General features: G+C 37.5%; 7 protein-coding genes and 1 long non-coding RNA gene across 9 annotated transcripts; 5 read left to right on the top strand and 3 right to left on the bottom strand.

The window, feature by feature from the left end:
- Window positions 1-115: 115 nt before the first annotated feature.
- On the top strand, window positions 116-1,329 carry Slbp (Stem-loop binding protein). 2 transcript variants are annotated; one of them, XM_068299083.1, is made up of 3 exons: window positions 116-403; window positions 460-582; window positions 649-1,329. In XM_068299083.1, exons 1-3 carry the CDS (start codon window positions 245-247, stop codon window positions 1,123-1,125), a joined length of 759 nt encoding a protein of 252 aa, XP_068155184.1. In that variant the 5' UTR covers window positions 116-244; the 3' UTR covers window positions 1,126-1,329. The 2 variants fall into 2 exon arrangements, with proteins under 2 accessions (XP_068155184.1, XP_068155183.1); XM_068299082.1 differs by having other exon boundaries at window positions 117-403; window positions 460-1,329.
- A 352-nt stretch (window positions 1,330-1,681) lies between these two features.
- LOC137585153 (superkiller complex protein 8) lies at window positions 1,682-3,034 on the top strand. The gene is made up of 5 exons (XM_068300813.1): window positions 1,682-1,764; window positions 1,821-2,121; window positions 2,179-2,417; window positions 2,474-2,661; window positions 2,726-3,034. Exons 1-5 carry the CDS (start codon window positions 1,762-1,764, stop codon window positions 2,997-2,999), a joined length of 1,005 nt encoding a protein of 334 aa, XP_068156914.1. The 5' UTR covers window positions 1,682-1,761; the 3' UTR covers window positions 3,000-3,034.
- LOC137585154 (protein NDUFAF4 homolog) lies at window positions 3,031-3,991 on the bottom strand. Its single transcript, XM_068300814.1, has 4 exons — window positions 3,742-3,991; window positions 3,559-3,650; window positions 3,241-3,478; window positions 3,031-3,172 (listed from the first exon to the last, which is right to left on the bottom strand). Exons 1-4 carry the CDS (start codon window positions 3,884-3,886, stop codon window positions 3,054-3,056), a joined length of 594 nt encoding a protein of 197 aa, XP_068156915.1. The 5' UTR covers window positions 3,887-3,991; the 3' UTR covers window positions 3,031-3,053.
- A 34-nt stretch (window positions 3,992-4,025) lies between these two features.
- mtTFB2 (mitochondrial transcription factor B2) lies at window positions 4,026-5,653 on the top strand. The gene is made up of 4 exons (XM_068300811.1): window positions 4,026-4,568; window positions 4,625-4,764; window positions 4,823-5,139; window positions 5,199-5,653. Exons 1-4 carry the CDS (start codon window positions 4,103-4,105, stop codon window positions 5,593-5,595), a joined length of 1,320 nt encoding a protein of 439 aa, XP_068156912.1. The 5' UTR covers window positions 4,026-4,102; the 3' UTR covers window positions 5,596-5,653.
- LOC137585152 (uncharacterized) lies at window positions 5,593-6,627 on the bottom strand. Its single transcript, XM_068300812.1, has 3 exons — window positions 6,362-6,627; window positions 6,140-6,242; window positions 5,593-6,066 (listed from the first exon to the last, which is right to left on the bottom strand). The coding sequence occupies exons 1-3, from the start codon at window positions 6,491-6,493 to the stop codon at window positions 5,672-5,674; spliced, it is 630 nt and encodes a 209-aa protein (XP_068156913.1). The 5' UTR covers window positions 6,494-6,627; the 3' UTR covers window positions 5,593-5,671.
- A 213-nt stretch (window positions 6,628-6,840) lies between these two features.
- On the top strand, window positions 6,841-8,798 carry LOC137585306 (inhibitor of growth protein 1). The gene is made up of 3 exons (XM_068301022.1): window positions 6,841-7,085; window positions 7,151-8,106; window positions 8,170-8,798. The coding sequence occupies exons 1-3, from the start codon at window positions 6,944-6,946 to the stop codon at window positions 8,374-8,376; spliced, it is 1,305 nt and encodes a 434-aa protein (XP_068157123.1). The 5' UTR covers window positions 6,841-6,943; the 3' UTR covers window positions 8,377-8,798.
- Window positions 8,799-8,911: 113 nt separating this feature from the next.
- On the bottom strand, window positions 8,912-10,521 carry pasi1 (pasiflora 1). Its single transcript, XM_068301023.1, has 6 exons — window positions 10,381-10,521; window positions 10,113-10,231; window positions 9,892-10,052; window positions 9,738-9,837; window positions 9,627-9,677; window positions 8,912-9,562 (listed from the first exon to the last, which is right to left on the bottom strand). The coding sequence occupies exons 2-6, from the start codon at window positions 10,224-10,226 to the stop codon at window positions 9,479-9,481; spliced, it is 510 nt and encodes a 169-aa protein (XP_068157124.1). The 5' UTR covers window positions 10,227-10,231; window positions 10,381-10,521; the 3' UTR covers window positions 8,912-9,478.
- A 207-nt stretch (window positions 10,522-10,728) lies between these two features.
- Window positions 10,729-23,060, top strand: LOC137584689 (uncharacterized). Its single transcript, XR_011033497.1, has 4 exons — window positions 10,729-10,783; window positions 21,291-21,448; window positions 22,706-22,914; window positions 22,974-23,060. It is a non-coding gene; the product is annotated as an uncharacterized lncRNA (long non-coding RNA).
- Window positions 23,061-23,170: the final 110 nt, after the last annotated feature.

Raw genomic sequence — 23,170 nt, 5'->3', positions numbered from 1 at the left:
TGTTCGAGTTCGTGAGTAATGTTCGAACATGTTCGATGTTGTTGCGGCGAGATGGCGAAAATTTACGGCGAGAAAGGCGAAAAGTTACGGCTAAAAACTGCGGCGAGAAATAAATTACAACAAAAAAAACGCGCGAAGGTTGCACTCTGTTTTCGGCTTCCGAACAAATCAAAATAAGCATAACTTGTAGAGAGAATTGCAATCGAAATTGCATTTATAAAACCTCACATATACTGTGCCTAACATGCTCTGCGAAGATCAACTAATGTCTGTGGATAACACACCAATAAAATGCTCTGGCAGTCCGAACTCATCTGCCTCATCGACAATTTCGATGGAAACAAAGCCCCTGACACGAACCTGGGCCCAAGAGGTGCGAGCAGAGCTGGGGCATAGCGATGAGGTAGGTCCAGAATTGGTATTTTTTAACTATAACTTCTAACTCCCAGTGCCTTGTAGAACTCCACTTCCCTGAATAGCAGCTGTGCCAGCAACCCAGAGCAGAAGTTCATCACAGATATAAAGCAGGAGATAAAAGTGGAGCGCAAGATTAATTTTGAGTTCCTTGACGACGTTAATGAGGTGAAATTCGATCGTCTAGTCAAGGATGAGAAAATTAAGACACCTATTAAGCGTCGTCATTCGCAGACACCACCCAGTCATGATGAGGATAACAGCCGTTCGAATAGCCCCAACAGCAGCTGCTCGAGTTCGAATCAAGCCGACGAACAGACAAATGGCCCGGCAGACGCCCGCACAAAACGTCATCATAATCATTTCAAGGCCCACAAAGAGGAGAAACGTTTGCGCCACAACAGCTACACCTCATCCACCTCGTCGTCATCCTCCTATGTGGAAGCCGATCCTGCTATCTTGAGCCGGCGTCAAAAGCAGATCGACTATGGCAAAAATACTGCCGCCTACGAGAGATATTTGGAAATGGTACCAAGAGCCCAACGGACACGCGAACATCCGCGCACTCCCAATAAAAATGGCAAGTACAGCCGTCGAGCCTTCGACGGGTTGGTTAAAATCTGGCGCAAGAGTTTGCATTACTATGACCCGCCAAGTGCCGCTGGCAAACGAGGTGAAGACAATGATAATTCCGACTCGGACTCAGACTAGGATTCTGAATTCCGTGTTGTTTTTGGCAATGAGAAGACAGTGGGGGTCTTTTTTAGGGAGGGCATTTAAATATAAATTGCATTGTACAAACATATATTTAGCAATCATGCAAACGAATAAGCGACTTTAATTTTCTATATATTGCATATCGAATTGTTACCACTTGTGTTTTGTTAAATAAAATGGCGACGTCTTTATCTTGAACCATGTTTTCTACCTGAGGGTTTTCCTCAAAAGGACAGTAACTACCTTTGTATGTATACTATAGTTTCTTAAAGGACTAAGATGCTACAGTCATGTTCGCTGTTTGGACAACATTTATGCCCCAGTTTGAGCGTTCCCTTAAATATGTGTGGCTTTTGAAAACCACTTATCCTATACCTTTTCCCAGTCTTAAAAATCAATTTATGTGCATGTAGTTAAATAAAATGGGTTTGTTTCCTAAAATTATTGTCAGACAGACAGATGTTTAAAATCCCGCTAACTGCTGTTACCAACCTTTCCCGCCTTTGGTAAATTGGCAACACTGCGCTAACAGTGTTGGAAATCCTTGTAGTGTGATTTGTAAAAGTCTGGCAGCATCTCCAAAAGGGCTAAAAACAACCTCCGGATTGCTGAAGTTTTTAATTCTTTAAAATGGTAAATCTTCAATTTGATTGGTATTAATTAGTTCCTAACAATGTATCATAAAATAGTTCTCCCTGCTGCACAAAGAGGAAAACGCTCACGATAATGCGTTGTGGTCATGCGCTTGGGGACGCGATCCGAAGCCGGCAGATGCAAATAATCAAAACGAAAGTGCCGAACCCGAGGAAGAGAATCCTTTTGATTTCGATAAGAAAGAGCCAAAGCCAAGGGATTTCATTGTGACTGGGGGCTTGGATGATCTGGTGAAGGTGTGGGATCTGGCAGATGATAATACAGTAAAACTAAGGCACAAGCTTAAGGGCCATTCACTTGGTGTAGTTTCTGTGGCAGTGAGCTCCGATGGAGAAAGTAAGTGGAGATGAGGTAAAGTTTCTCTGATTTGATTGCCGACATTGATCATTATAGCCATAGCGAGCAGTTCCTTGGACTCAAGCATGTGCCTTTGGGATGCCCGGACGGGTGATAAGAAACATATGCTTACCTTTGGTCCAGTTGACCTGTGGACAGTAGGATTTTCTCCCTGCAATAAATATGTGATCTCTGGCCTAAACGATGGCAAAATATCCATGTACAGTGTAGAAACGGGCAAAGCCGAGCAGGTTCTGGATGCCCAAAATGGCAAGTACACTCTAAGCATAGCTTATGTACGTATTTTCGAGAGCTAAATATTACTAGTATCTAACCGAGACATTATGTTTAGAGTCCTGATGGTAAATACGTGGCCAGCGGAGCTATAGATGGCATTATTACCATATTTGATGTGGCTGCCGGTAAAGTAGCTCAGACTTTAGAGGGTCATGCCATGCCGGTACGAAGTCTGTGCTTTTCTCCAAACTCACAAATGTTGCTCACCGGTTCCGATGATGGCCACATGAAGCTTTACGATGTGTAAGAGAGAATCTCTACAAAGCAAGCGATTATTGTCTAACCTATTCTATTGTCTATATTACAGAGCGCATTCAGATGTTGTGGGAACTTTGTCGGGTCATGCGTCTTGGGTTTTGTGCGTCTCTTTCTCGGAGGATGGAAAACATTTTGCCAGCTCATCAAGTGATCGCAGTGTTAAAATATGGGATACGTCCGAACGCAAATGTTTGCACACTTTTAATGAACATTCCGATCAGGTTTGGGGTGTGCGCTACAGCCTGGGCAATGACAAGGTCATCTCCGCATCTGAGGACAAATCTCTGAATATTTACCATTGTCCACCGAATGCCATTGTATGATTACAAAGGAATAAAAATGTACAAAACAAACTTAACATTTTATATAGAATTACTTTATTTATCACTTGATGGCTCCGAGATGATCCTTTGCTGTGACTGGGTCAGTAATCGGTCCTGGTATTTTTTATCAGGTAAATAGACATTAAATGTCTTGAAGTAGTGCAAGATGTCACCTAAGGATAGGATTTGTTAAAAAGCTGACCTCAAAAGCTATTGATCTCTAATCAATCACTTTACTCACCCACGTGTGACTCTTTAAGCTTCAACTCATCTGCTATCCTTTTGATTGGCCACTTTTTAGGGTCGATTTGATGATCGTTTATGAACTGGAGAGCTTGTCGCAGGGTGCAATGTCCAACTGAGATGCGACTGGGTTCGAGATAACCAAATTCAAAATCTGAAGGCGTTTGACGCTCTGCCGGTAGCGGTCGTTCACTATCATTTGCTTCTTGGGCGTGACGATCTTGCACGCGTTGGATCTAGGTATACAGATATACAATGTAAAACAAGCATATATAAAATGTACATATATATCCATATCCAACTGGTTAATATTTACAAATCGATCCTGCGATGTTACATAAACATCTTTCAACCGTGTGTCCAAGCTGGCGTCTTTTGTATTTAATTTGTCCACGAATTTTGGATCCACTGTGGACGAAAAATGATAAAATGTATTACTTTTACGGTTCCAAACAATAAACAGCATCCATATGAATGTTTTCTTGTTCTTAGGACTAACATTCAAGTGTTCGATCCATGTCCCGAAGATTGGACTCAAATTTGGGAGCCGGTGTGGGTTTCTCTCGTTCCAGTACACGATGCGCACGGTTTTCGGCATTGAATCGATTGACTCTACGTGCTACCATGGAAGACACTTGTCCCATATTTACTTTCAATTAACTAATTATAGGAAATTACTTTTTTATTTTAATTTTAAACTGTTAACAGCAGGTGAATTGCAGAGCTGCCAGACCTTTCTCGAAATACATATGGCGTCTAGAGTTACCAGACAAACGAAACTAATTTAGAGGGCTGGCAGTTCAATTATAGAACAGCTGCTCTATGTAAACAAATTTAAAATTTTCTTTTAACTTCGAAAAATGTTTATTTTACGCCGATTTTATAGCGCTCGCGTTCAAACAAGGCGACAAGTGGTGGAACGCTACAGTTCGGAGTTTCCAGAGAAATTGCTTAGCAAGAAACAAAAGATACCATCTCATATGTATGTAGCTAATGCGGAAATTGCCAAAGAGATAAACTCCTACATAGATCCCCATGTGCGTGAGTCAAAATGTGACACTATTTTGGAACTAAATCCAGGAGTGGGTCACTTCACTCGGCATTTATTGGATCGAGAGAAGCAGTTTCGTAAAATCATCTTGTTGGAGAGCATGGAACATTTTATGCCTCGCCTGCAGGAACTTCACACTTTATACCCGGAGCGAGTTAAAGTGCACCATGCAGATTTTGTGACGCTCTGGAAATTGGCCTATATGGACAAGATGGATAATGGTTCACGGGTGGCAGAGCTTTTAAATGATGTACCTCAAAAAGCCTACCGTGATGGTAAGATCATTTAAGGAATAGAATTAATAGTGATTAAGTTTGAATTTCCTTTTCAGATGCCAATATGCTGGTGTTTGGCGCCGTCGGTTCATATACATTCTTTAAACATCTGATTAATTCAATCATCTTTCAGACAAGTCTTTATAATTTAGGACGCTGTGAGATGATTCTAGCCGTACCTCCACCAATTTACATAGTAAGTTATAGTTTTGTAAAATAAACTATTGTCAGTGAATAAACCTTTTGTATTTCAGCATTTGACCTGCCAGAATGACATTGGTTACTTGCTCTATCGGTCTACCAGCGTACTTTTCCAAATCCTATTCGAGCATCGTTTTATTGCCAAAGTGCCTCGCGAACACCTTTTACCCCATCAGGCGGATTATAATGTTGGCAAGAGCAGTAAATTGGGTAAAGTGAGATCAATCAATCCGGAATACTTGTATTTGGTGAAATTTGTGCCAAGACGAAATCTCCATGATTTATGTCCTCCTGACGATCTAAGTGCCCTGTGGTTCTTTATCAAACAGAATTTTGTCAGTCGCCGTAATCGCATTATACCCAACGTGGAGTAAGTTTATAGAAAAACCAACTTATGAAGTAGCAAAATAACATTAATTATTATTGCAGAAAATGGGTGCCTGGCTGTGGACCACGATTGATCATCAATCAATTTAAATCCGAATCAATTACGCCCATTTATCCAGATGAGTCTGTTAAGAAATTGCCGCCATATTCTAGGCAAAGCACTAACATGAGTTCAAGGGATTATTACCCAGGCATTAATATCTATACACAATTTGGTGATCTAAGACCTAGTCAAATGCTGACACTTTTTACACAGTTTCGTCAGTGGCCAGAGTATCAGGAGAGTTCGTTTCTCGCATCGTTAGAAAATGCTTTGCTTAAACTGGAAACTGTCAACGATGAGCAGAATCTCGATGACAGCATTAATTTGACCGAAGAAGATGACATAAGTCATGATGCTGCAGATGAAATCGATGAAATACCGCCCAAGGTTAAGTAATTGTAAATATTTTGTAGTTATTGTTAGGTACACATATAAAATCTCTTGAAACATAAAACTCGATCTTGTTGGATCTTTATGGACAGCGCCCTTGAGCAGAAAGACGACTGCCGCGAGAGCACTTTTCTGCCAAATCAATATAATAATCAGCAGGAGCCTGGGCGGCCGGTTCCATGCCAAATCGCGTTTCCAATTGCGGTGACAATTTGACACAGTCCACCATCAAGGTTTGCGGGTTAACTCCTAGCACATATGTGAACTCTTTGTATGGGCAGGGATTTTCTGCGTGCTTGTTGTTGCCAAATTCATAGCAAGTCTCCCGTATCATAAACATGCCATCCTTGTGGCAAGGATTTGTTACACACTCTGGTATGACTTTTTCCTTATAAAGGACCAATATTTGACCAGTCTTGCAGGGTCCTTGTCTGTATGCAGGATAACAGCCATCAGTTTCCGGGTGATACAGTGCAGCTAAGTGTAGATATAAACAGGTTTTTTTTAGGGTAATTCCCCCAATGTTATTATGTCAATAAAACTATTTTACCTGGTGCGCAATCGCAAATCCAATCATTTTGATTTTGTTGATCACCGGGATATAAAAGCTGATACTTGGGACAGCGGGCGGGGGAATACAGCGGCTTGCGGCCCTGTACAAGAGAGAGAGAGATAGCGAATTATTAAGCGGGAGAGCTTTATTCTTATCAATTTTGACAGAAGGCCGTATTGTTAAATAAATTAAGTATATACATTTTTAAGATCTACTCACCGCCAAATTTGCTTTCTTCTTATCAATATCCGCGTCCTCCACAAAAGCTATTTGAGCCTTGGACATTCGGACATCAAGGCCAATGATCACGATCAAAAATATTGAGAGCAGCAGTAAGCGTAGTTTTATCATTTTCACTCACAATCAGTTAATTAAAAATCAATTAAATCCGTATGCAAAACAGTTCGAATGCTTTCGAGATTAATAATAATTTATTATTATTTATTATAGCGGGAGAAGGCGCGCGGGTGGCGCGCTGTCGGCGATCGATAGTACATTGCCTTCTTATCGATAGACGATACTAAATCGACTTTTTCGATTGGCGATAACGATAACATTGATCCGATGTCGCCAAAAAATTTGCTCCGACAATGTCGATAACGATAACAAATCGACATTTGCTGCCATAAATCGTAGTGTGACCAGACAAAACACCAATTAAAATCTCGAAATTACATACATACATACACATACACACATAAAAATACACACAAATACACAGTACAGTTGCAACGCCATACAAAAAAAAAATTGAACGGAGAAATTGGATGTATTGATTTCGATGCTGATCTGTCCACAATAATGATAAATCCAATTGCATCCGAATCGGAGGCCATCAATTCGGCCACTTATGTGGACAATTACATAGATTCTGTGGAGAATCTGCCGGACGACGTGCAGCGCCAATTGTCACGTATCCGGGACATCGATGTCCAGTATCGAGGTGAGAATGTGGAACTCTAACCATTGGGGTAAAACTAACTATAGCGATATTTCGATTCTCCTTAGGGCTTATTCGCGATGTGGACCACTATTATGACCTCTATTTGTCACAGCAGAACTCTACGGATATGAATCGGCGGTCACGGAGTATGTCACGTATGCACCAGAGCCTGATACAGGCACAGGAGCTTGGCGATGAAAAGATGCAGATTGTAAATTATATGCAGGAGATTATTGATGGCAAGTTGCGGCAGCTGGACACAGATCAACACAATCTCGATTTGAAAGAGGATCGGGAGCGCTTTGGTCAGCTGGACGATGGTCCATCATCAAAGTTGCAGAGGCTACAAAGTCCCATGCGGGATCAGGCAAACTCTGGAGTTGGCGGCCTCAATGGCAATGGCAGCAATAACGTCAACTATGGTGGCAAAGATTACGGCCTAGTTGGCGGCTATGGGTCAGCGGGGAGTGGAACAGGAGCGGGAGGCGGCATCTCTGGCAATGGTGGTGGCGGCGGTTCAACACCAAATTCAGAGCGATCCAGCCACATTAGTAATGGTGGCGGCAATGGTTCCAATGGGAACGGAAGTGCCGGTGGAAGTGAACTTCAGAGGACAGGCAGTAAACGTTCACGGCGGCGAAACGAGAGTCTTGTCAACAATGGCAGCTCCCTGGAAATTGGCGGTAACGAATCAAATTCAGCCAACGAGGCCGGCGGCAGTGGAAATGGCGGGAATAGCGAACGCAAGAACTCTCTCTCAGCGGGTGGTAGTGGCCAGCGAAAAGGCAATTTACAGTCGGTTGGCGGATTGGCAAGTGGGTCATCTGGCACGGGTAATGGCGGAGGCAACGGTGGCGGCGGAGGAGGAGGGGGCACTGGTGGCAACAATTCCGGCAAGAAAAAGAAACGAAAGGTTCGTGGCGGTGCTGGCACAATAAATACAACAGCTAATGCCCGCGAGGAGACGCCGCCTCCCGAACCCATTGATCCCGATGAGCCTACATATTGTGTCTGCAATCAGGTAATTTCATCAACTAATCCCAAATGTGTGGGCAATTTCAATAGATTCGGGTTCTCTTTACAGATCTCCTTTGGCGAAATGATTCTGTGCGACAATGATTTGTGTCCCATTGAGTGGTTCCACTTCTCCTGTGTCTCACTGGTCCTCAAGCCCAAGGGTAAATGGTTCTGTCCGAACTGCCGAGGCGAGCGTCCAAATGTGATGAAACCGAAAGCCCAATTCCTCAAGGAACTGGAACGATACAACAAAGAGAAGGAGGAGAAAACCTAAAGAATATTGCCCCATATATATAAATGCAAACTCGTCACGGTTTTAAACAAACTTTTTTGAGTGTCAAACACCAGGCAGATGTAGCGATTTGTAAATTATTTGATTCTAAGATTTAACCATATTGTATAATGTAGTGATTTCAAGTCCCACCCATAAGCAATCTTCCATCTTCATCAATATCCGCTTTATCATCCCTTCTATTTGAGCTTAAGCTTCTTTATTTAGCGCGGATTGTAGGTACACTGGTTTTATTGGCTTCAGTGGCTTCATAGGTTTTATCTTTTTTACTTCTAATTTGAATTTTCTGTACAAAATGTATAACTTTCTTCTATACACACAAATAATTATATATATGCAATTCTTAATTCTCGTACACTGTAACTTAATTTACGATAATAAACGTTGATATTCTCACTTGTAAATTTGGCATTATCTTTCATTTGGATCGATAATTGTGATTCTAGATTGAATCTTTTGTTAAGATAAAATTGTAAATTATGCACTTGTGTACTGGAATCAAACATTTTAAGCAACATTTTTATCTAAGATTGTATATTATTTATTATAGCATTCCCACTTTCTTTGGAAGCATTTTTAAATTATCGAATTTAAGTTTTATCATTTAACAATTGTATTTTTTTATGTATAGAAGAATTAATCCAATCACATTTTAAAGTAGAGCAAGCAGTTTAGTAGTCCCATATAACTCATTTAGTTATTTTAGTTTCAATTTAAGATAAAAAGTTGATCAGAATTGTATACATTAAAATATGTATTTTTATATATAAAATTTTCGTATTACAATGGTTGTGTATAAAACTTGCATTTGTAAAATGTCTATAAATTATTTTTATATGGTATAAAAAAGGCGGCTATGGAATGCATTTTGTATATACGTATTTAAATTATTTCGTGTATAAAACTACGTGTGGACGGTGTCAAGTATTTATATATGTATATATTAAAAATGTTTTTGATTTTAAAAATATTCGAACAATTTCATTTCGAAATCGATCAGTTAAGATTTTAAAACTACCTGTGGACGGTGTCAAGTTTTTGAGATTTGCTAAATGCATTTCAATTTCGAATTACTTTTTCATTATTATGGCATCAAGAGTTCAATGTTTGGATTCTGTAAAGCCAAAAAGATTTGATATTGCGAGAATACCACTAGCCAGCAATAAATCTATAAAGAAATACCCCAACACATTATTAATTTTTGAATAATAAAGATTTAGTTGACTACTTACATTGTAGGCCACCCATACAAAGTTCAAAAGCGCCGAAAATGTCTGCTCCAACTGCATTGAAAAATTAAGAAATTGTAGTCATTCAAACGAAGAAGACACCACTCAACTTACGTATATATAATAGCCACCAATTAGCCACAAGCTCCAACAAAATTGAAATGCTATGGCCAGGCCAATCAAGAAAAGCCAAGGTAAAAGCCAGCCTCGTGTACTGAAACATATTAACATTAATATTGCAACTTATACAAAATAACTAGTAAATTACCTAATCTTTATGCCATGGTAAACCAGATATGAAGATAATATAATTAAGACAAAGTAGATTATAAAGAATCCTCCAGCTATTGGCATGGATGTTCGAATATCTGTCTCAAATAATGGCGAATATAGTTGACCCGATTCGCCACCAGCTAGCATATAGGAAATCTGAAAATAATATCGCTTGGAATGACAATTTGGCTTGATTTGGTTTGATTTCATGCTTACCAATGTGATCATGACCACGGAGAGCGCAGCCGTATAGGCGGCCACAGCATAGCTTCCAGTTCGCACATTATTTGACCATATAATTGGTGACCAACAAGAGCTTAATACGACCATGGTGCCTACAAGTGTGTAAAAAGGTTAATTTATCATTAAAGTCAAATGATTATTATTTGTCTTACAAATTAGAGGCAACGCCCAAAAGTGGCTAATTGATGAAGAAGTTTAGAGATCTGTAATACTCCAATTAAAAATTCGACTTTCAACTTACCAAACCGTTGTGAAATTTGGACAGTTTTTTATTTCACAAATAATTAATTATAGGCTCTTTACTTTGATAATAATTGTAGTAAACAATTATTTACAAATTTTATAAACAAACTCGCCCAACTCTTTTCGCTTTTCTCCACATGCCAATTCGCTCGGCGAATTCACCTGGCGCTGCCAGCCCTTTTTCAAGTTTCTCTTCCACACTGGCAGCACTGTAACCTAAAGTAATTATCGATAGCTGAATATCGAACAGCTGATATCTTGGATTTGATTTTTTCAGCCGGCAGCCGCCAAAATGAAATTCAAATTCTCTGGCGATCTTCATTTAGCAATCACTCTTGGCCGTATTCAGAGGTGTGTGCGGATCGAAATGAAAAACGAATTGTAACTGTCGATATTAAAAAGTACGAAAAGAAACTGTTATGTTTTCAAGTGAATTTCAAATTTTAATTAAAAATTGTGAATCTCTGCTGTTATTGTGAATTTTTCTGCTTTTTAAATAAGGTGTTAACTTTGAACTTTTAAATTTTAATTACAAAGATAAAACACAAAAAGACGAAAAAAACGCGAACTAAAAGAAACATGCATAACCCCCCGAATTAATGTACACAAGGTCGTAATCGAGTATGGTACAGCATTATTTATGATTTAACCTACTTACCATCTGAATATGTTGGATATATATATGCATACATTTTTTTTTTTGGAAATCATTTACATACATATGGACAATTCTGGCCAGCTTCAATTTCTTTTGACTTTTGCTGTTTCAATTGAACTGATTCAAATATGGCATGTGGGCCTAAAGTGCACCCCAAAGATAAAAAATAAAGGTTAATAATTCGTGCCAATAATATTGCTCTCGAATGGTTTTTTTTTTTTTTTGCTGTTGCTGCTGGATGCTGAGGATCTCTTAGTTGCCAATAATGTGGTGCGGTGGAAGTGGAAGTGTGTTTTGAGTTCATCGCTCATTGCTCTGCTGCCTGATGTCTGTTTGTCCGATTGTCTGTCTGTCCGTCTGTTTGTCTGTGGCAAAAGTGCGGAGGCAAAAGTGATCATCATGGGACATTGGCTGTGGCTCTCATCTCTGGGGCATTTTTTTTTTTTTTTTTTGGATACTCAGACCGCGCGCCGACGACCCATATTTCGATTTCATTTCATTTACAAAAAAAAAAAACCAAAAACCAAAAAAAAGGAGAAAAAATAACCTACCAAAACAAAACACAACCAAAAAGTAAGAAGAAAGAAAAAGAGGAAAAAAATGCGGCTTGCCAACGAGCGCCAAAGATACTTAAGTGCGGGCAAATAAGTAAAAGATATGCCATAAAAAGACAGCATAAGTGTATTTTGAAGATACTTTTTTTCTTCTTTCGCTGTTGTTGTTGTTTTCATTCTCTCTGCCTCTCTTACCTCGCAGCACACTGCTCTGACGAGTTGGTCGAGTGTGGGCAGCAGTCTTATTGCTTATGGTATTATTATTGTTATTATTATTATTATTATATTATTATTGTTGTTGCTGCCGTTGCTCACACACACGCACACACACACAGATACTTTTAATGGCCGGTGAAAAAGGACACTTTATATTCATATGCAAATAATGTTTATGTTTGCCCCAAAGTGGCGTGCGACCAATTGAGTTGGAGTTGGCTTTTTGCTTTTTCCTCCGTTTTTTTTGTTGATTGTGGTGTGGGCCAAACAATAGCCACGAAATTGTTGTCGTCAGCACAATTGAACAATTGCATCTGGTAGCTGGTAGTTGGAGAAAAGAAATAAAAAACAAAAACTGCATACATATGTGTTAACTTCGGCGCCTGAGTTGGCAATGCCCTTGCAGATACATTTGTATCTTTGTGGATAGGCCTTTGTATGTCAGTGAAATATTGCAATTTAATTGCAATATTTACCCATTTAATTTGGGTTGTTAAAAAATCTGGCAAGCAAACAAATGGTTTTCTACCGTTGGTATTCAAAATTCATGTCTTTATTTTTGGCGCCTAAGGCACTTTTCTGTTTGTAACTATATAAAATGGCTTTAATAGCAGATAAATGTTAAATATTGAGTATATTCGAAATCCGATTTTGGCTAATTTTTGAACTTTTGAACGTCTTGAACTGATTAAAAATGATTTGTTAACAAAACTGTGTGTTTCATTTAGAATCCATAGAATAATTCAAGATTTATGGACTACAAATTCTCAAATTACTTCGCCAATGGCCAATGGAAAGGGTATTAATTGAATGCACAAATGCTAAATACAATTGTGGCTTTCTAAGACCCAAGTGGAGAGGAGAACAGATCAAAGCTGAGCCAAGTTAAAGTCACTTTGCATTTGTGCACCTTTTTTTTTATCAGACTTGGGTTAATCTTGGTGTCTCCTTCTCTTCACTCTCCCTGCATGCCACTTGCAGATATTTAGCTATAAATGTTATTTTTAACTTCTTCTAAAGACTTCATTCCTGCACAATTTCGATGTGCTAATCCCAATGGCAGATGATGATAATATGCCCCAGTCTCTTCCCTCCTTCTCCAACCAATCTCCACATTTGCAGCATTTACGCATCATTCGATCACTGATGCAGTGAAGCAAACTTAAGCAATCAGTTGTAAGTCTTGGAACCGCAAAGATTATTTAATTAGTAGCCAAAAAAAAAAAAAAAAAAAAACATAAAAGAAAAGAAGAAAGAAAAATCTTCAATATGCGGGAAGAGTATCGAAGCTTAGACAAATGACAGTTCACAGTTTCAAAACGTTGATTTATTTGTAGGCAATAACTTTTACATTTTGCATATAGAAACGGGCATTGATTGTGCCCATCTGTAGGATCCTGGGACAAGTTTCTAACTAACTAAATAATGACTATATTAAATAACAGTAAACGATGTTTCCCCTCTTATTGCATTGGCTTGAATAAATCTTGGCCAAAAACAAACACACACTAACAAAAATTGCTTAAGAAGAATCACACACAAAAAATGAAGCTAAAAAAAAACTAGCAACAAAAATATCTTGGACTATGTCGTTTCGTCGTCGTCGTCGTTGTTCCGTTGCCTACGCCTGGCACTGGCACTGGCACTGGCTTTGGCCTGCCATTTGAACGCTGTTGGAAATGGCAGTAATGTGACCATTTAAGACCTCTTTCTGATGTCTTATGGAGTGAAAACGTCCTGCTGTGTGAAAAAACAAATTATAGGCATGTAATGTTGCATGTTACGTCGCGACTATTGGACTTGAAGCGGGAGGGTCGGGTGTGGAGACAGATGTCGGTGGTTGGCGGGCAGGCTGGCAGGCAGGGTGGGGTGCACCACTCGAGCATCAATGGGAGACGCGAAAGACAGACAGACACACACAGACTCTAAGCTCAGTCAGAGAGCTCTGAGGTGGTGGAGCTGATGCTGGTGCTGGCGGTGGGGCAGTGGGCAACACTCACAAAAAAGTTAGGCCCGGTCGGGCCAGTTGGGATATTTCGACTTGACTCTGACTCTGACTTTATGCTGATGCTGAACTGATGCTGGCTGGGATTCGGATTGGATGCTTGGATGCTGATGCAGTCAATGTATGTCTCTGTCTGTGTCTCTCTTTTTCTGTCTCTGTGGTGTGTGTGTGTGTGTGTGTTACTCTAATGCTCTCTAACTGCTTATCAGATTTGTGGGGATTGCGCAAAAAACGTTTGCTGTTTGTTTACCTCAAAGTTTTTTTTTTTTTTCTCTCTGTAAATAACTGTATACCCTAGGAAAAATTTGGTTATATGACTCAAGTTGGCTAGAATCACACTAGGTAAAACTATCTTATAGATGACTCAAATGAGCTGTGTCAAAGCCTCTTAAATAACCGATTAGGATATCCACATACCTACATATGTAGTCTAAAAATCCTGATCCAACCTTTTTTCATCACAATCATCATCAAATACCAAAAATTGTGATTTCAATGTCCATTTATAAACTGAAGATTGCTAAGATGACTAAAAGTCAGCAATATCTATAACTATTGAAACTTCTAATGGAACGAGCAACTAAAGTAAGATGATTTTCAGGTTCGTTGTATAAGTTTTGTTTATTTTTAGTATTTTTAGTCCTGTCCAATTCTTTGTATTTGGACTTGCAAATATGGTTTTATTATCTCTCTCTTTTATTTGATTGCAAATGTCCAAGTGCGGGCATTTAAGGCGAAGAGACTTGAAAGTTTTAGTCCATTTGCTGGCCAAAGATGGCTTTTAAAGTAATGAAAAGGCTTAACTTAAACTGCCCTCTTTGGTTGGCGCGGAGTTCTTCTACAAATGTACACACATCGCGGTTTGTGGGGGAATTGGCGAAATTTCGCTCAAGTGAGAAAGTTGTGACTTCATATTGGATCATTACCCACATACATACATACATATGTATCCCATACATGCCCACTATGTGGTGCAACCGACTTGTCTGCCAAGAAGCCTCCCCCAGACACGCCCCAAAACGGATAAATTAAAAAAATGAAAGAAAGAAAGAAAATACAACTGCCTCAGCAATTCCCCCCCGTTGTTCCTCCTGCTATATAGGCTGATGATGATGAATACGGCAAAGCAATTTGAGTGATACTCACGACCTCGTCAGTAGTTAGTTACCGGCCACGCCCACACCAAAATGCAATCCATCTGCAGGCAAAGCTAATGAAACTCAATGGAAAGAAAAACACACATTTAAGTTGGGAAATGACAATCGATCTCTTGATGATATGATCCCCGCATTACCCTACTAAAAACACCCAAAGGCGGACTTTTACCCAATTTAAATATGTAAATCAAAGCAAATGTTCATGCTATAATCTGGGTTATGCAATTGACAAATCCCAATCCAAAAAAAAAAAAAAAAACAAATGAGGAAAACTTTAAATGTAAAGGAAAACAGGTACTACTACCATAAGCCAAAGCTTTGGAAGGAAAACAAATCAATAATCTGAGCGTGAAGTTGTATAAACTGGGTTAATTTTTAAAGCCATTTAGTTCCTATATAGGATGTATATAGAGGACTAACTGTCGAAGCAAAAGAATCTGCTACATTCTAATCTGTCTGTAATTGTAGCACAATATTTTCATTCTCTTCCCTCTTTATTTATGAAATAAAATATTAATAGCTCAACATTTTAACTTTAAAAATTTCTTATCATATTATCAGTATTTTGAAATAGCAATTGAAATTCGAATCTTTCTTCTTTTCTTTTCCTTTAAATTATCACTCCTTTTCATAGCCCTTCGAAAACAATTTTCCAAAAGGTTCCTTTCGTTTTTCTTTGTTCCTTTCTGTTTTCATTATAACAAATTGTTCAATAAATAAAAAATCAAAGCAATCTATAGCAGATGATGCTTGTGTGTGTGTGTGTGCCAGTTTTCTTCTCAACTTTGACTTGACTTTGGAGTTTCTTCCTGTTGCACTTTCATAATACAATTTATCGCTGTCTGCTCTTTGCTAAACGCTGCTGATACAAGGCAAAAGATACAAAAAACAAAAAAAAATACAGCTCATAAAAACTTAAATCGACTTAAGTTCCGCTTCATTGTTCAACTGGCCAAAAAAAAAAAAAAAAAAAAAAAAAAAACAAAAAATGAAAAAATGCAATAACAACAGCAACATCAACAAAGAGCTAAGAAGAAAAAAAGAAAAAAGAAAGAGAAACCAACAACAACAACAGCCACAACATCAGGCAAACAAATTTAATATGTACTAATTGAATGTTGTGCATTCATTCGGGGATCGCGGAGCCCGTCCGCCACAGCTCCTCCAACATTCATTTGAACTTTGGGGTCAACTTACAGATAGGTCGTGAAAGTAGGCACACCGAAGTGAAGTGTGCAGCGCCCCCAAAAACATAAAAAAAAATCGAAAATCAAAAGTGAAACGTTCGACCCAGAGTCGCACTTGAAGATCGCGTTTAAATGACTGATGAACTGAACTCGGACCACAAATCATGCCCACTGATCATGTCCAGACGGCAACTCTCTTGGGAGAAATGTCTACTTAGTTTCTATCACCAAAATGCATCTGGTCTTACGCTCTCACTTATCTATCTAACAATTCTAACAACAACAACAATTCTAACGCCAGCGGCAACTTGGCAACTTGGCGAAGCGTGCGGTAAGCGATCCGCCTTTTGCCTCGAGGTGTTTTCTGTTTTGTGGTTTCAGTTCCACGATATAAAGATAGAGAGACAGAGACCCCATCGTGATTGAGGGGGTTTGGGGCGTGGTCTATTCGCCCATATTTCATGGTCTATGTCAAATGTCTAAATGTGCGTGTGTTTTTCATTACACAAACTTATGTAATAATATTTGGGAAATTAATCAAATCAAGGCAACAATTTCAGCCATTTCTTTTTCGAAATTATATAATATTAATCTCTGAAGAGATAGAGAGAGAGAGAGCGAGATAGCAGCTCAATCACCTGTCCCTTATTATATCATTGTACTTTTGTATATACATTTTATTATTCTATTTCGTATTGCACTTTGTTTAGTTCTCATGTGGCTATTGTTTATTCAAGTCAAGCTGCACTTGAACTCATATATAAAATTTCATTCGATACTTAAACAGATATAGAACAATTTGCATTTGGTTTGGATCCATACATGTGTGTGTATGTGTGTGAATTACATCAAGTGGTTATAATAGAAAATATTAGCTCATTAGTAGTCAATTTGCCAATGAAAGTGCCCTCATTAGCTAGATAACACTTGAAGTGTTGAAGATTTTGAATAGTTCTCCAAGAAGTAAAAGATTAAGAACTATAAAACGAATTTCATAAGTATCCTTTAAGATCTCTGGCTACCTGAATCCAATTGATCCTTTTCAAGAATAACATGGGTAATTCTACAAACTGTTTACTATGCATAAAGGACTATATATTCTTTGTCATGATGAAGAAAAGTAAACCAAATATCATTACCTGTTGTCGTGAAGAGAGTGTCTTTGAGCGGTCAATTTTTGAGGGCTTAAAAATGACTCGTTTAATGATTTAATTCAGGACTAAAATATAATAAGGTCAATGGCATGTTAAGGTCAAGTGAAGATTCTTAAGATCCTTTAAAGAGAAAGTGAAGAATGTGAAAGTTTGAAAAACGATTATGATGAATATAAAACTTTTATGCACTTTTGAAAACCAAATAGAATTATTATCTTGGCTAAAGCGTCATAAATTGGCAATACAGTTAGTTATTGGCTATTTTATTTGTTGGTTAAGTATTTGTTATTGCATTTAATAAATGGCAAACACCATGACCATGTGGAGGTAAAGTTCGTTTGAACCCCTCACACACGCACACACCTTCTCCTTCTCTCTCAATTTCAATTTTTCAGAACCTTCTCAGGCCAAATTGTGAAAAATGCCTGAAATGCTGAGTGACGCTTGAAAGCTTATGGGTATGAAAGAAAGAAGTGCTGAGATGATGATGATGATGGTATGAGTTGGTTTGTTATGGACGCTTTGGATGCATCTATGGGATGGGATGGGATGGGTTTGGGTTGGAATGGGAGACGAAGTAGGTGTTGCTGATATGCCGTTGAAACGCTGTGCAGATTAATCATAAAGGCCATAACAAAGAAGTATTTTTTGTGTTTTGCATCCATCTGCAGGAACAGCGCATGGAGCAGCGCATGGAGCATGGAGCTCTCTGCTGTCACTTGTCAGTCAAAATGGCACAGACACAAGGCAGCCTATAAAATAGTTTAAAAATAGGTGTTACCACCGTTGCCGCTGTCATACAAACCATATATATACATTTATATATAGGGGCTATCTGCATAGGCATAGGCATAGTCGGAGTCAGCGTGAAGCATAACGCGTTGTCGTTGTCAGGCTTAATTGTTATTATTGTTGTTATAAGAAGGCCAAGAGATCCAGCAACCAGCAGGCACAGCAGCAACAATCGTCGCCGTTGGTTGGCCAGAAGACGCTTCTGCAGCTGACAGCAAAATGTTCGCAACATGTCAAAACTTTTATGGCTTTTTAATGGTTGTCTATAGATTTGATTTTGAGTATAATTTTAATTGAATTTCTTCTCTTTTTTCTGTTTATTTATGAGCAATAGTCATACCAAATGCCTAAAAACCATTTCTATAAGCTCATTTTGTATCCCTTGACTTTGGTTTACCATTACACATTTCCATATCTCTAATGTAGGGTATATTCTAGTCGTCTTGTCGCTTGACTTTCGTTTTTGTTTTTTATTTTGGGTTGATATTTAATTATGCTGACGTATTTTTGCCTTATTTCGTTCTCTACTTGTTGTGTGTATGAGTTTTGACTTTTAAATGAAGGTACCCACATACAAACGCTTTATCTGAGGCTTTTTATCAAAGTATTTCATAATCAAATAAGTAGTAAGTCAGGCATAGAGTCAAAATATTTATTAAACATCAAGTAAATTGAGCTAAAAACAAGAGATTTAATAATTTCTAAAGAATGGAGTCTATTTTGTTAAACTTTAGTAAGATTGTTTACTTAATAGCAGTGGAAATTTTAGTTAGAATCTCTCTAAATACAGTTCTGGTCAACATTTAATTGGTATTTATATTTGATTTGTATTTTCTTGGAACTTATTTGGGGAAAACCCATGGCATGAAGGTGGAACATCTAGACAAACAGGGACTATTTACAACCCAACTTGTACTCTCTGTGGACTCTTTTCTTTTGACCTTGTATACTTTTAATTATCATTAGATGAGGGGGAAAAACAATGGCAAATTACCGCCATGGTGGCTAAATGATATTGTATATACAAGTGTAACTGTAACTCTGTTATTTGTGTGGCTGCTGCGTTGATAAGATGGCTTTAGATAAGCATTTCAAAATGTCAGATATACATATATATATATATATATATATATAGTATATTATTGTGATGGAGTTGCATTCCTATATCATTACTGTGACAAGATATCAAAAGAGGAAAAAAAATGGCAAAACAATTTGAATTTAAACAGAAAATGTGCATATTTTTAAACATTCACTGAACGCATTTTTGAGTGTTTTAGTCATGGGCGTAGTAAGCGAATCCGTGGAGGGCATAATTGGATAAATTTCTTGTTCAAAACAGTTTTACCTTTCTCTGGTCTAGTGATAACTTCTTACTACAATTATGTCTGAGATTATCAACTAACTAAGCATTTACGAAGTATCTATCAAAGCTTATTAAACATCTTTAACCATTACAGGATGTGGGCAGCATTGTGTCTGGGGCAAAGCAGGACATCTATCCATTTTATTTTTGTTCTAAAAGGGTTGAGTTCTTCACTTATTAGCCTCTTTTATATAGACTACGCTCATGCCTAAATTATACTTATATATCGTCCGTATACATATATTTGAGAATGCAATTGTCTTTAGGAAAATGTTCTTTTTTCGTTCAGTCCACGAGGCGTAACTGAAATGTGTGTTGCGTTTTCTTGTTTTATTTTTTTTATTTCAATTTTTCCTCAAGATATTTTCGGCCTGATATTTTGGCGACAGATGTGTTTGGGGAATTTTTGAGTGTGAATGGCTTTTGGTTAAATGTTAAATTGTAATACATATTTTATTTATTTTGCCTATTTTTCATTTTGGTGTTCACACACATATTTTCCATAATACACTTTTTCTGTGATTGTTAATAGACAGAGAGATATGTAGATGCCTATAAGATTTTTTGCTAAACATACAGATTTGGTGATTAGAAAATGCCTTAGGGGATCAGAAAATGCCATGCCTCTTATGCGACTGATGCAATAACAGCGCCAAGTGATCGAGCCAGTTAATTTGGCAAATCAGCAGCCCGATGATGATCTCGATGTCAGTCCACCGTTTGTCATAATGCACAGAGGGCTTAAGGATAATTGGCTTAATACATATTAGCCAGCAATGGGCATATCAAACGGGGTGTCGCAGTCCCTACACAGATCTACTTTCCATCAGGGGTTATGGAAGTGGATGTGGTGGAGTTCATGAAAACTCGTAGATCTGTACTCTGAGCCATAGCATGGTTGTGCGTTGTATGATGAGCTTGTAGAAAGAGCCTTCATAGTGGATATCTCACTGCTTGGTGTGCCAACATCCATATTTTCATTTAAAAAATGTAATTTTCGATGCCTTGTTAAAGGTGAAATTACCTCGTCGTAGGTCGGAGGCCAAGGAAACGTTAATGCAAAAGCTCTGTAAACACAAGAATGACATACAATTTCCTTACACAGGGCCAATTCTATTTGTGACTGGTAAAAAATCGAAATTTTTCAAAAAATTCCATCATGAGGCACATACAAAAATGATTTCCCAATGCCTAAATGCCACTCATTCTTTCGACTATGAAGATACAAAGGGATTTCTTGAATTGTTATTGCATTTTATGAACAAGAAGCAGCAAAAGCTAAACGATTGAAATTGCTCTCACACTTGTCTCCCTGGTCACTTGTTGTTATGTAAAATAAAAACTAGGATCGGCTTGTGCGACATGTTACATGATGTGACTATCCTCTCTATCTCCTCTACCTTGTCCCCCCTTCCAAAAAACACACAGTTTAATGTTTGTTAAACATCAATTAATAAAAGAAAGGTGAAGAAAAAAACTAAACAATTTGGTAAGAAAAAGTCAAGCAGCAGCCTTAAACAAAAGATGGTAACAAAATACGACAAATACAATGCTTGCTTTGAACAAAAAAAAAAAAAGCTAAGAGGAAAACGAAGAAAAAAATTGAAACAGCTAACCAGATTTAGTGACAAGCCAAGCGGACCAAGTAGTAAGAGAGTTGGACATGGTCTTGATCATGGTGGTCATGGCATGCGTTGAAACAGGAAGGCGAAATAAATACAAACATACATATATGTATGAAAGAAAAGCTTAAGCTTAGTGTAAATTTAGTTATACTAAATGAATCACACTTACTTCTTTCTTCTCAATCCATTTGCAGAGTTCATTTACACAACCCCTCAAACTATGCGAATGTGAATGCGGCCAAGACTATAAATAAAACACGTAGTTCCATTTCAAAAATAAACCATTTGAAATTTCTCTACAATTACACATCGACATAGGGCATGATTTCGTCTCTTTACATACAACTTGAAGGTAAATTATCTCAATGACAAATACACAAGTGTCATAAGTAAATAATTAATAGATTTAAATAGATTCCCATCATCATTATTATCGTCTTAATTGTATACATATATAAAAATAGAAACAAAATGCCTGAAGCCCAACATGGATACCTCAAATATGAGATACCAAATACGAATTATAACTCAAAAATCAATCATGAAGGCAGCCATGAGCACAGTTGGAATAGAAATAGGTGAAAATTATTCAAATTGATTCTTAAGCATGCAATTAATTACAATTATTTTATTAATAAATGCTTATATGGATGTATATTGATTCTTAAACTAAAACAATTAAGTGTACACAAATGAGTGAGATTTGAAGAGATATTTTGCATGCTCAGGTTTTTTATAGTCAGAGATATTAGCCAGCTCTAAGTAAGCCTAACATTAAAATATATCTACTAATTAATGTACACCATCTAAGTACTGAATGCTTCAGATTTTTTAAATATTTTTTCCTGTAATGATTAATTTACATATAATCTAAAGAAAACATGAAAAACATGGCCCAAAAATTTATGTTTTCAAAGATCAAAGAATAAAACTACCTATCTATAAGTTTTCATGTTTAAATAGTTAAAGCAGCCGAATCACCAAAAGAGCGAAAGTTCAATTAATATTACAGACTTGAATGTTATTTCAAATAAAATATGATTCGAAAAAAGCTTCCAGAGTCACTTTATTAAGTATTTTTCATTCCAATTTTTGTCAATTAGTGTTTTTCGAAGTATTTGCCATTGTTTTCTATTCAAGGTTCACAAATATTGATAATCTTGTAGTTAATAAAAGATCTCAGCCATTAAAGGAAACCTAATCTATGCATATCATAGAAGACTTTGAAATTGATTTGTTTTTAAAAGGGTTTTTATAGTGTTGACTTTGAGTTTTAGGTGATTAATTGAGCAATTTAACTTTTAAATATTCCAAATTGATTATAAATAAATAGCTAAAAGAGAAAACTCTAATAACTTGTTGGACAAGTTTACTAACTCAATATTTATGTGGCATGAATTCTATTGAAATATTTGGCTAGCATGCTTTTTGGCGATTTCCGAGATATTTTCGTTGTTATTTATGGGTTTGAAGAGATTTGTATGTATGTATGTGTATTTGTATAGCTGCTTGAAACATTTTGCACATTTTGCTTTTCGAATTGATCTAAACAAAATGAAAATATTTTATACAAATATGTGTGTGTGTATGTGTTTTTGTGTGCTTACAGAGGCCAACGTGTTGGCCCCTCAATCATTGGAGGCGGATTAGGCGAAAGAACATTTAATTCGAACAATTCTAGGACAAATAATCGCTTCAAATATTGCTGCTGCATGCGAAATTCCAAAACGAAAGCGAAAACCAAAATAGATAGCGTGAACGAAAACGAAAATCCAGCCAATTTTCTTGATGATCATCAACATAGTTATATGAAATTTGGTAATTATACTAACTACACATGTCATAAACATAATGATGATCCATTTTTCAATTTACAGGTCAAAACGATAGCATTGATAGGAGCAGTATTTATATAAAATTACCCACTTCTTTGCCAGGAACACCTCAGCTCAATCAACGGCGACGTGGAGCCTTTCAAGTGCGTTATAAGAAACTATCATGGAACGAGGAGGATCAACGTGATCCACGTATGAGACAATTTCATTATCCAGACACACAGTCCAGGTCAATGTTT

This window comes from Drosophila tropicalis, unplaced genomic scaffold (assembly GCF_018151085.1).
Source record: "Drosophila tropicalis isolate 14030-0801.00 unplaced genomic scaffold, ASM1815108v1 contig_878, whole genome shotgun sequence".
NCBI classification, from domain to species: Eukaryota; Metazoa; Arthropoda; class Insecta; order Diptera; family Drosophilidae; genus Drosophila; species Drosophila tropicalis.
The sequence above is the reverse complement of the archived record's forward strand: the minus strand, read 5'-3'. Positions and strand labels throughout refer to the sequence as shown.

Bases quoted from the DNA above. Each gene is read 5' to 3' on its own strand.
- Slbp (XM_068299082.1), top strand. From the start codon at position 245: ATGCTCTGCGAAGATCAACTAATGTCTGTGGATAACACACCAATAAAA. The intron at 404-459 runs GTAGGTCCAGAA...AGTGCCTTGTAG, and splicing joins AGCTGGGGCATAGCGATGAG to AACTCCACTTCCCTGAATAG.
- LOC137585153 (XM_068300813.1), top strand. The intron at 2,418-2,473 runs GTACGTATTTTC...CATTATGTTTAG, and splicing joins ACACTCTAAGCATAGCTTAT to AGTCCTGATGGTAAATACGT. The intron at 2,662-2,725 runs GTAAGAGAGAAT...TCTATATTACAG, and splicing joins CACATGAAGCTTTACGATGT to AGCGCATTCAGATGTTGTGG.
- LOC137585154 (XM_068300814.1), bottom strand. From the start codon at position 3,886: ATGGGACAAGTGTCTTCCATGGTAGCACGTAGAGTCAATCGATTCAAT. The intron at 3,479-3,558 runs GTAAATATTAAC...CTGTATACCTAG, and splicing joins TAACATCGCAGGATCGATTT to ATCCAACGCGTGCAAGATCG. The intron at 3,173-3,240 runs GTGAGTAAAGTG...TCCTATCCTTAG, and splicing joins GCTTAAAGAGTCACACGTGG to GTGACATCTTGCACTACTTC.
- mtTFB2 (XM_068300811.1), top strand. From the start codon at position 4,103: ATGTTTATTTTACGCCGATTTTATAGCGCTCGCGTTCAAACAAGGCGA. The intron at 4,765-4,822 runs GTAAGTTATAGT...TTTGTATTTCAG, and splicing joins TACCTCCACCAATTTACATA to CATTTGACCTGCCAGAATGA. The intron at 5,140-5,198 runs GTAAGTTTATAG...TTATTATTGCAG, and splicing joins CGCATTATACCCAACGTGGA to AAAATGGGTGCCTGGCTGTG.
- LOC137585152 (XM_068300812.1), bottom strand. From the start codon at position 6,493: ATGATAAAACTACGCTTACTGCTGCTCTCAATATTTTTGATCGTGATC. The intron at 6,243-6,361 runs GTGAGTAGATCT...TCTCTTGTACAG, and splicing joins AGAAGAAAGCAAATTTGGCG to GGCCGCAAGCCGCTGTATTC. The intron at 6,067-6,139 runs GTAAAATAGTTT...ATCTACACTTAG, and splicing joins GATTTGCGATTGCGCACCAG to CTGCACTGTATCACCCGGAA.
- LOC137585306 (XM_068301022.1), top strand. From the start codon at position 6,944: ATGATAAATCCAATTGCATCCGAATCGGAGGCCATCAATTCGGCCACT. The intron at 7,086-7,150 runs GTGAGAATGTGG...GATTCTCCTTAG, and splicing joins CATCGATGTCCAGTATCGAG to GGCTTATTCGCGATGTGGAC. The intron at 8,107-8,169 runs GTAATTTCATCA...TTCTCTTTACAG, and splicing joins CATATTGTGTCTGCAATCAG to ATCTCCTTTGGCGAAATGAT.
- pasi1 (XM_068301023.1), bottom strand. From the start codon at position 10,226: ATGGTCGTATTAAGCTCTTGTTGGTCACCAATTATATGGTCAAATAAT. The intron at 10,053-10,112 runs GTAAGCATGAAA...TATTATTTTCAG, and splicing joins CCGTGGTCATGATCACATTG to ATTTCCTATATGCTAGCTGG. The intron at 9,678-9,737 runs GTAAGTTGAGTG...TTTTCAATGCAG, and splicing joins TTGGTGGCTATTATATATAC to TTGGAGCAGACATTTTCGGC.